Source organism: Lycium barbarum, chromosome 5 (assembly GCF_019175385.1).
Source record: "Lycium barbarum isolate Lr01 chromosome 5, ASM1917538v2, whole genome shotgun sequence".
NCBI lineage: Eukaryota > Viridiplantae > Streptophyta > Magnoliopsida > Solanales > Solanaceae > Lycium > Lycium barbarum.
The window spans coordinates 63,585,859-63,596,469 of NC_083341.1; the positions used below are offsets into that span (position 1 = coordinate 63,585,859).

Sequence of the window (10,611 nt, forward strand, 5' to 3'; positions counted from 1 at the left end):
GGATCTTCCTCTATCTTACTTTCTGCTTGTGTTTCTTTCAAGACAGTTGTATTATTCAGTATTCAAAGAGTTGTATTAAGTATTTAGATGCTCTTGTGTTAGACCAGGTTCTGCGGGAATTGTAAAGAGTAAGTATTTTCCGTACTTATGTATATTATTAAGGATGTTTAGTAGTATTCTTGATGCATTTAACTTCCCCATTTCCTTTCTTTAAATGATGAATAATATGGGGATGGTTCGCCTACCGTGGGATAGTGTAGGTGCCATCATGATCCGTGAATGGGTCGTGAAACTAATAATCCCTCATAATCATCTTGAAGTTTGGGATAAGTTATCAGATCTTTGTGTTTTATGCTTCTGTCAATGCTTATAACATAAGATAAAAAGAAATCATTAATTCATAATGTTATGGTTGATATTGTCAAATTTTCCCTATTTAGCGAGAAAGCCTCTTCACCATAGGCTATGTCAATGCAAGGTGTACCTCTCTTTCAATCCAACATTCTGATCTGTTTTCAGACAACATTCTGTCTGGCACAAATCTTTGTCAAATTTCACCATCCACCTTAATCTCCCCAAAAAAACAACACACCATGATACACCTCCCGAGAAAAGAATCAGAGACATTCTCCCTCTCTCTGGAGTCATTGTTTCTCCACAAAAATGGCCGCTGTCCTCTTCCACCTTATTTCCTTATTTGTTTTCCTCCTTTTTCTATCTCATCCAACTCCTTGTGTTTCCATTGGAGATGACGAGGTTCTTCTTGAATTTAAAGAACTGTTATTAAATACCTCAGCTCTTGATTCCTCTTGGAAAAAGGGTACAAATCCTTGTGACAATAATAAGAAATGGGCTGGTGTTATATGTGACAAAAATGTTATCCAAGGCCTACTTCTTGGTGGGGTTGGCCTCTCAGGGGATCTTGATGTTGATGCATTAGGTAGTCTTCAAGGCCTTAGAGTTCTTAATCTTGCAAACAACTCTTTCTCAGGATCTATTCCTGAATATTTTAGGCTTGGTGCTCTCAAGTCTCTATTCATTGATGGGAACCAGTTTAAAGGAGAGATCCCTGGAGATTTCTTCTCCAAAATGTTGTCTCTCAGGAGAGTATGGTTTTCGCGTAACAAGTTTTCAGGGAAAATTCCTGATTCTTTAGCCAGTTTAAAATATCTTTCAGAACTTCACCTGGAAAACAATGAATTCTCAGGACCTATTCCATCTTTATCACAGGGTAGTCTGACATCTATCAACCTGTCAAACAATAAATTACAAGGTGGAATCCCGCAAAGTTTGTCAAAGTTTGGATCGGACCCTTTTCAAGGAAATCAAGAGCTATGTGGACAACAAGTAGGCAGGGAGTGCAATGCTGCGATGTCCGGGGAAAAGCCTGAAGGTTCCAGCACAAAATGGATAATTATAGGCTTAGTGGTCTTTGTGTTGTTGGTGGCTATATTCTTTAGGGCAAAACGCAAGGATGATCACTTTGAAAAGCTTGAAAAAGAGAACCTTGATGAGGCTGTGAAGGTGCACATTCCAAGTTCAAACAAGAGAAGCATGAGCACACGCACCTCTATGCGATCCTCAAGGAGGGGGCGTTCACGAAGTGGCAGTGATATGGGCGATCTAGTGGTGGTAAATGAAGAAAGAGGTATATTTGGTTTGCCTGATTTGATGAAGGCAGCAGCTGAAGTCCTTGGGAATGGAGGATTGGGGTCCGCTTACAAGGCAGTATTGGGAAGTGGAGTGTCCGTCGTGGTGAAGAGGTTGAGGGAGATGAATAAATTGAATAAGGAAACTTTTGATATAGAGATCAGGCGACTTGCCAAGTTAAGGCACAGGAATATATTGCAACCATTAGCATACCATTACAGGAAAGAGGAGAAGCTGGTGGTGTCTGAATACATTCCTAAAGGCAGCTTGTTGTATCTGTTACATGGTATGTATATTTCTTTTTTGGCTCTGTCATATTGAATGGTTAAGGAGTCCATTAAAACAGCCCATACTGACAATATGCTAGCTTTTTCTTTCTTTCTTTTTAATGTGCATATGGGATATCATTTATGTTTATCAAATAGTCTGCTGATATTCTTAAACAATTCCCCTTGAAACGGCTTTTTTAAAGTCTCGGGATTACATAATTCATAAAAATGCTCTTAGATAGCCCAAAACATTTCCATTCTTGTCATTGACCCTCACCCCAACCAAAAAAAAAAAAAATAGAAAGAGTGCAAGTTTACATGTTTGAACAAGTTGTGAAACAGTGCTACTTTAGAGTGTTGAATAATTACAGTTGCTTCTGAAGTTCCAAAATTGGTCCCTAATATGCCTGGAAGTAATATTCACAATATATATTTAAGTATTTAACATGCCGATTTGGGAGCTGCTTCTTTAATATAAACTCTTAATGTTTTTTATTTTTATCTTGTGAGATATTATCTAAAATTCTCAGGTGATCGGGGGATAGCACATGCTCAGCTAAATTGGCCTACTCGCGTTAAAATCATCCAGGGAGTTGCCAGTGGAATGAAATTTCTTCATTCAGAGTTTGCATCATATGATGTGCCTCATGGGAACCTTAAGTCTAGCAACATTCTTCTTACTGCAAATAATGAACCACTTCTCACAGATTATGCCTTTTACCCACTACTCAACAATTCGCAAGCTCTCCAATCTCTTTTTGCTTATAAATCCCCAGAAGCCATACTAAACCAACAAATCTCTCCAAAAAGTGATGTCTATTGTCTTGGAATCATAATTCTTGAAATCCTTACCGGGAAATTCCCGTCACAATATCTCAGCAACCAAAAGTGTGGAACTGATGTTGTGCAATGGGCGCGGTCAGCAATTGAAGAGAATAGAGCATCAGAATTGATTGATCCACAGATAGCAACAGCAAAGGATTCCCTTGAAATGATGGAGAAGTTTCTTCATATAGGAGCTGCATGCACTGAGAGAGACCATGATAAGAGAATCGACATGAAGGAAGCCATAAGGAGGATAGAAGAGATACAAATTTAACTTAGCAATTGGTTAGCCCAGGAGGTTCAATTTATGGTAGGGAGAAAAAAAGGGTACAAAAAGCTGTTTTGAGTTCTCCAACTAATGATCAACGCATGAGCTCTACGCAGCAGAATCTTATGAAGGCATGTTACAAAGGAATGTGGCACTTTCAACTCCCTGAGATGAATGCTGCCTGCAGTTCATTTGTTGTAGCGAAGCCTCGAGCCCAAAAGGATTTTCTGTAAAAGTAAAAAATTAAGACCTCTAGATAAACAAAACTCAGATATAGGAGCACGAAGGAGCTTTCGTTACGCGTTTTATATGTTACATGGACCCTTCCTTTGCTTTCACTTGCATTTTTGAACTGGTGTGACATGGGCGCGGATTTTTCAACATGCACTAAATGTTAGTAGAAAAATGCAAGTACCCATATGAAAAATTACACACACACTCGGATCTGATGCATTATCATTCTTGAGACGATGCATTTTCAACTTTTTCTCTCTATAGTTCATTGTTTTCAGATTACCATTGCAGATACTCTCGATGTACAGCTTCTGTCTTATACTTCCATACAATATATATCTATGAGTTAAATAGAACATGGACGGAAGGCCTGTTAAAATAACACTAGTGACTAGACCAACAGTAAATGTAAAGACTACCATCTCTGCTGCATCAAAAAACCCCACCCTTTATTAGATCTGCTAAATATTCAATTTAAAAGTACACCCTTTATTTTTCTCTCCTCTTGAAAAAACTTCAGCATGAAGTGTGCCGAGTCCCATAAACGTACAACCATGGCAAAAGCATAAGCCATGGCAAAAATCTCAGTGAATGAAAGTTTATTCTTGTCACTGGATGGTGCCTGTCAACTCTTCCATATCATGCAGTGGCAAATTATTCACATATACCAAAATCTTAGAAGAATTGGAGTTTGTCGAGCGAAAAGGAACAGAATTGAATCTGCAAATAGTTATAAACTCACGGTGAGAAGTTTGGATGAGTAATGACCGATGAGATGCAACATATCTAGTTTAGTGTTACTTCATCTTTCCAAGAAATGGCTGTGGAAGAGGTCAATTATATCTCTAGTACAATGACTGCAAACACAAGAAATGAACAAAGTTAACATCATCAAACAATTGTTGGCCACAAGTAAAAGGTTTCATGTATTTAGGTGTTTATCAATGCACAAAAGGTTCTTACAAGTCCTTGTTTATTTGAAGTATTTAGTAGAAAAAGGAATTACACCCTGATTAAACTTACATTCAGAATCTGATTTTGTCCTAAGATCTTCTTGCATGTCTAGTCATGTTAATGTAAAGAGCAAATAAAGAGTTAGGGTTCATAATAAAACTTACATTCAGAATCAGAGTTGTCCCATTTGTTTCTGTCCTTCACAGTTTCAAATTCTTCATCTTCACCATCAGTTTCAAGCACATTTCGTTTGTCCAAGTACTTCTTTTTCTTGGTAGCCCTTGTACTGGATGCTTGTGGAACTATCTTTTTGTGCAGGATAGCCCTCAGAATCTGCAGATAGCATAATTTGTCAAGTTTAAAATAAAATCACATACTAGAATCTGCATAAGAACAGTGGATCAATAAAAGTTTTTACATGAATAGATGGGGTCTCTCCCAAAATATGTAAATGAAGGATCACTATTACACAGCCAAAATTTAATGATCAATATTACACAGCGAAAATTTAAAGCAACTATAAGTACAATAGTAAACAAGAACTAAATTTCTAATCTCTAGGATTTGTTATTCTTGCATAAGCATCATAGGTTTCTCTTTCAGCCTCGTCTATGCTTACGATTGAATCAGTGTCTAATTTAAATATAGGATCCAACAGGATTCTTGGATGAAACATGCTTGACCCATTAAAGCTTTTTGTGGGAGTAGGTTGTTTTGGTAATTAACAGTCCTAGGTGGTACATAAAATATAGTTTAATTATGACTGTAACTTTACCCAGCCAATACTGATTGAGGACATTGTTCAGAATGGTGCAAATTCTGTAAACATGATAAGAAATAAGAAAACTAGAAAAGGGAACACTAGAGTGTGCAAACCTTCTCCAATCTTAATTTCTCAAACTTTGACTGTGAAATGGGATTTCTCAAGAGAGGAGGTGGAGGGGCTGTGAGTCCACCTCTGTAGAGAAATGCCTTCTTGAGGAAATAAGACACTGATTTTTTGCCAATAATGCCACTGGTTGTGTTTTCCAATTGAGCTTCTTGTCCTTTGCCACATGCAACACTGTAACTCTGCTTGAGATGACTCTCTTTATTTCCTGAACCTTTTCTATCATCTTCTAAGTTTTGTAAGCAGTCAAAGAATTTCTCGAGATCCTTCGTTGAACCCTTAGACAAATCAGGGGAAGTAGAAGGAATTTGTTCACAAAGAAGTAGCTTAAATTCTTTATGAAGTTCTCCAACTTCTTCAGGTGTAAGTTCTTCTAGATGATCAGAATGTGAAGACTGATGATTCAAGTTCCCTGGATCTTTCGGACTCTGATTATTTCCAAATGTCCCAATAGCTAGAAGTTCAATAGGCCAGTCACTGAATTCTTCTTTACTGGGTTGATGTAACATATGATCTATTGAAAGGAGAAAGCAATTAGAAACACATGAAGGATCAAAACAAATGAATATAACACCCCAGCCCCATTAAGAGGTGATTTCTCAGATAGTTACTCAACTAACAGTTATTATCTCAGAAGACTCGTTAAAGGAAATTTGAATCAAGAAGAAATGTGACTTTGTGAGATAATAACTATCAGTTGAGTGAATGAAACACACCCCCAACCCCCCCCCCCCCAAAGAAATAAAAGTTAATCATGAATGCTTACTAGTAACTGTCACTGACTTTTGTTTGTTGGTGCCTTCTTTTCCGTTTATCTTGCTTTGGAACCAACTAAAGATCTACAATCAACACAAATGCTATATTATTCACTAGGTAAAGCATAAAATCATCATTCTTTACTATGCAAGTGTTAATTTTGTCCGACTTACCTTCATTAGCGAAGAAGTATAGACTCGTGACCAGTGTTTTAAAAGACAATTTCAGGACTCGCCTCGGGGCTCACGTGTGGGGCTTAGTTCCTGTGAGACTTACGTCCTAAGCGTCCGACTGTACGCCCTAAACACTCCTAACGTCCAACGCTCAGGGCTCGCCTAACAATTCTTACACAAATTATATGTTAAATTTTTTAATTATAATCGTTGACCCTCATAATTCTTTAACAAATGAATGATACTTAATAGTTTTTCATCTATAGAAATAAGAAGATTAGGTGTAACTCAAATAACAAGTCGTAATATTACATATTTACTGTTTGAGAACGTCGTGAGGGTGAATATCACTTAATATTTCTTTTAAAAATACATAGCCGAATTGTACATTTTCACTTATCTTTGGTTTTTTGTCCTATGTATCAAAATTGTCATATTTTATTATTTCTCTATTTGAAAGTAATTTTATTTTATTCATGAAGGAGTTACATTTTAATTATAATACTGATAAAGCTTTATTGATTGTTTGCTTATAGGGAGATAAAACGGATAGTTTGATAGTAATATTGTTTCAAGAAATTGTGATTTTTCATTGTTTGAAAGTTAAGAAGTTAGAGTTAATTTGCATTTCATAATAGCTTTTATTTCATTGTATTGCTTATACTTGTAAAGTTATGTTATATATAAATACAAATTGTAAGTGGTGTATAATCGATTGCTTTAATTAGTATTTTGTGATCAGGATCAAACACATCTATATATATAATATATATTATTTTTTCATTTATTTACAGTTTTCTTTTATTTTTTATGTAATTTTACCTATTTAAAAATATTTATTGTAATTAAATACCCATGGGGCTTACGCCCCGTGCCTTGGGGCTTACGCCTCGTCGAGGCATATGTAAAACGCCCCGCCTTACGCCCCCGGCTCTTAAAACACTGCTCGTGACTATGGAAGGTCGGTACGCTGATAAGGACGGGCTTGAAGGAATGTTTGTTTGAACACAAGTTCCGTAAGCAAAAGGAAGCTGAGCTTCTTGACTTTCATAATTAGATGGGATAGTACAAATTTCCATATTCATTGCCAAGCTGGAAGCACTGGTTCAATTTCCCACACGGCCGCACATGCCGACTTTTTTATGTCTTTTTACGTATCATATTCTTCTTCTTTAAGGAGTGTTAATAATTATGGGGTCATTTGGTTGCTGATTAGAATTATACAAGTGTTAGTAATAAAAGGATTAGTTATGAGGCAATTTATGTAGTATTATTTTATGCACACTTTAGTTATGTAGGGTTCAGTTATTTCATCTTCTATCTTGCATAAAGTTATACATAAATTCTCTCATAACTTATACACGTATTTAGTTATGCGGGTTTCTAAATTGCAAACTAATATCAGTGTGTTAACTTTTATACATAGCAAAAGATCGAATGCTACCAAACATGGTACTATTACTTAGTTCCTAACCATCAACCAAACGACCCCTAACGGATAAGAGATATGAACCATTTTAATGCACTATTATCATCATCATATCATATCATCATATCATATCATATCATATAATATAATATAATACTAAAAGTGGGAAGCTCCAATTGTCAAAATTGAATTACCAAAATATCCATTAAGAATTAAACAACAATTCTACCCTTCAGTTTAGAATAATCCTTTTAACTTTTTGTATAAAAATGTAAATAATAATAAAATTGAGCACATTCATTTTATGTGCAAATCTAAGACATTTACTCATCTTATGTTATTTCTCATCCTGATTCATTGCCTTTGCAAGAAAATTTAAGTGGGATCATTACTCAATTGTGAGTCATAATTATTAGCAAATCTCTTCAACTACTCAATATGGATGTACAAGTAGAATACATAACGTATCTTCCTTTAGAAATTTGTGATATATTTTTGTATCCTGACCATATTCACGTAATGTTGTGCATTAAGTTGGATAGTAAATTTTTAATTGATTAAATGAAGGTAGTTACTTATTCATATGGGCTTCTTTCTTGACCATTTAAATTCTTGTTAGACGTTTATATTTATTATAGTTCATAGAAAAGCTCTTTTGTCATATTGATAAACTATTTTATTAATTCCTTATTATCTTCTTTTATAGATTATAGCTGAAATCTCATTTGTGGAACGTAGGGCAATCTATTTAGCGAGAAACATTTTTGGGTTGAATTTTAAAAAGTTGAAAGTGTTGATGAGCAAAACTTGGATGAAAGTGGAATTAAGACAATTCTTCTACCTCTTTGGATACGGTGTGTGTGAATTGCGGTACCCTCTTTTTGAGACCTTCAGCACCATGTAGTCAATAGAAGATTTAAGAATATTATTACATTTATTAGGAAATTTTCATTTTAAGATATTGACGGCCTCATGAACGAAATAGAAAATTCTATTTAGACTTCCTTAGCATGTTAAGATTTTTATTCTTATACTCTAAGTTATTCGGACTCTTCGAAAGTGTTGCCGCACCAGTGTCGGGTCCTGTTGGTCCCAAACGCACACGCAAGTATACGTGATCGTACAAGTAATATAGACTGTTAAGTCCAGATATCGATCCCACAGAGACTTATAATTAACTATTTATCAAATTAAACTAATGCTAATTATCTAATTAACCAAGAAATAAAATCCAAATTATATTTGTAAACTAATTAAAAATAAAAGAAAACAATTAATGAACTTCAACCAAGAAAGAACAAATTTTTATCGGAGAAGAGATAGATCTAGGACTATGACCACTAACAATCCAGTTGAGTTTTCAAATCGTTCTACCTATGGGTTAGTAGTTGACCGGTTAATTATAACTTTATGATATTCTCTCGAACTACTCACAAGCCTGTAGATGCTACTATAACGCCTATATCTCTATGGTCGTCAGAGGTAACAAGAACGCATTTATTTCTCCGTATTCAACTAAGTAGGGCTAAAGGGTATATCTCTATCTTCGGTAACAAAACGATTAAATCGAGCAAACTCTATTTATTCTTATTACGTGCGTGAATTCCCTTTCTCAAGTCCAATTCCCGCACCACAGATAGTGTTCAATTAGTGATCAAGTAATCAAACAATTAAGACCAAGAATAAATAAATAACCCAAAGATAGAAAATCAATAGATAGAAACGATAATCAAACGTCAACTTTCATATTTGTGTCAAAGCCCTAGAACTAAAGAGTTTAGCTCCACATAGACATGGAGGAAAAATAACAAATCATCCGAATAAAAATATCAAAATAAGTGTTACAGAGAAGAGAAGATAAAACCCTGTAACTATGGCCTCCACGGCGGCTCCAAGCTCTCTCTAGGTCCAAAGTTATGAACTAAGGGTTACAAGCTATCCAAAGTTATGTCAAAACTGTGTAGAATATCTCTTTATAGGGTACTAAAAGGCCTGGGCTTTTAAAAACCAAATACAACTCGGACCAGGAAAAATCGCGGGCTCGCATCACACCCACATCGCGGGTGAAACGCGGAACCAACAGAGAGTCAGAGAACAGTTCTGCATTTTCTTTCGTCTTCTTTGCTAACTTTAATGCCACATGGACAAAAGCTAAGGTAAGCTCCATTAAGCTGCTTGCTTCATTTTACTCTTATTTGTTGGCTTCTTGTCATGCCTTTGTCCCCTTTTTTTTTGTTTATTTATTTTCTCTTTTTGTAACTTCTACACTTTTCAGTCAATTTTGCTTCAAATCTCTTCACCTTTACACCTCTTTATTTCTATATAGTAAAATATAATATTAAGCACAACTCATTACAATTAATACTTAAAAGACAATTAAAAGTACTAAAATGTGAGGCGACAATGGCTAAATATATGCAATTTATGGCCGAGCATCAGGTCCTCCAAAAATACACTACTTTTGAAGGATCCGACACGCACCCGACAACACATTTTAGGCGAGTCCGAGTAACTTAACTTATACTTATTGTGCATGTTACAATATTTTGAATATAGTGCTTGGATATTTGTTTTATTTAAGTTATGTGGAGTTTGCTGGATATTAGGAAGTTGGAATATGCAGTATTTGAAGACGTCTATCAAGTTGTATACTCATATATTAGACGACCTGCATAATTCAAAATCAAAACCAAAATTAAAAAAGAAAAAGAGAAAGAACTTGCCGTATGGCCGCGTAAGTGGAAAGGCAACCGGTTGGATTTCATTTACAGCAGTATTTTCTATTCATTTAAATTAATATTTTTCATCTCCCACTACTTATTCATTTGTTTCTCAATACATGTTCAATAGTTTTATGTTATTTACTAAACAATGGGATACACGTGCAACGCATGTGTCGAAGGCTATTCACTAAAAATATTTAAGATAGCTAGGTTGGAGTGGATTCCATGAATAACACATTATATATACTCACCATCTTATTATTGCCAATTGATAATGAGCTAACAAAGTGATCTTTAACCTCTTGTTTCCTTTCACATACTCTCTTGTTTAAAATTGCTTCACAGTCCAAAACAAATCCCATATATATTGTTAAAGCTATATATTATTTGTGTATGACTAGGAACAGCTAATGTTTAGATAAGAATAGACATGGGCATCTA

General features: G+C 35.2%; 2 protein-coding genes across 6 annotated transcripts; one reads left to right on the forward strand and one right to left on the reverse strand.

Moving 5' to 3' along the window:
• Positions 1–580: 580 nt before the first annotated feature.
• On the forward strand, positions 581–3,018 carry LOC132640904 (pollen receptor-like kinase 3). The gene is made up of 2 exons (XM_060357713.1): positions 581–1,936; positions 2,450–3,018. The coding sequence occupies exons 1-2, from the start codon at positions 664–666 to the stop codon at positions 3,016–3,018; spliced, it is 1,842 nt and encodes a 613-aa protein (XP_060213696.1). The 5' UTR covers positions 581–663.
• Positions 1,980–5,998, reverse strand: LOC132640905 (protein DEEPER ROOTING 1-like). Of its 5 annotated transcripts, none has more exons than XM_060357717.1 (5): positions 5,856–5,998; positions 5,077–5,603; positions 4,365–4,533; positions 4,048–4,103; positions 1,980–3,966 (listed from the first exon to the last, which is right to left on the reverse strand). In XM_060357717.1, the coding sequence occupies exons 2-4, from the start codon at positions 5,596–5,598 to the stop codon at positions 4,084–4,086; spliced, it is 711 nt and encodes a 236-aa protein (XP_060213700.1). In that variant the 5' UTR covers positions 5,599–5,603; positions 5,856–5,998; the 3' UTR covers positions 1,980–3,966; positions 4,048–4,083. The 5 variants fall into 5 exon arrangements, 4 of the variants coding, with proteins under 4 accessions (XP_060213700.1, XP_060213697.1, XP_060213698.1 ...); XR_009582482.1 differs by having other exon boundaries at positions 1,984–3,239; positions 3,989–4,103; XM_060357714.1 differs by lacking the exon at positions 4,048–4,103.
• Positions 5,999–10,611: the final 4,613 nt, after the last annotated feature.

What these genes read in the sequence shown, in the direction of transcription:
- LOC132640904 (XM_060357713.1), top strand. Translation starts at nt 664, where the DNA reads ATGGCCGCTGTCCTCTTCCACCTTATTTCCTTATTTGTTTTCCTCCTT. An exon ending in CTTGTTGTATCTGTTACATG is followed by an intron (nt 1,937 to 2,449) that starts GTATGTATATTT and finishes TAAAATTCTCAG; the next exon opens with GTGATCGGGGGATAGCACAT.
- LOC132640905 (XM_060357714.1), bottom strand. Translation starts at nt 5,598, where the DNA reads ATGTTACATCAACCCAGTAAAGAAGAATTCAGTGACTGGCCTATTGAA. An exon ending in AGAAATTAAGATTGGAGAAG is followed by an intron (nt 4,534 to 5,076) that starts GTTTGCACACTC and finishes TGCTATCTGCAG; the next exon opens with ATTCTGAGGGCTATCCTGCA. An exon ending in GGACAACTCTGATTCTGAAT is followed by an intron (nt 3,967 to 4,364) that starts GTAAGTTTTATT and finishes AACTATTTGCAG; the next exon opens with ATTCAATTCTGTTCCTTTTC.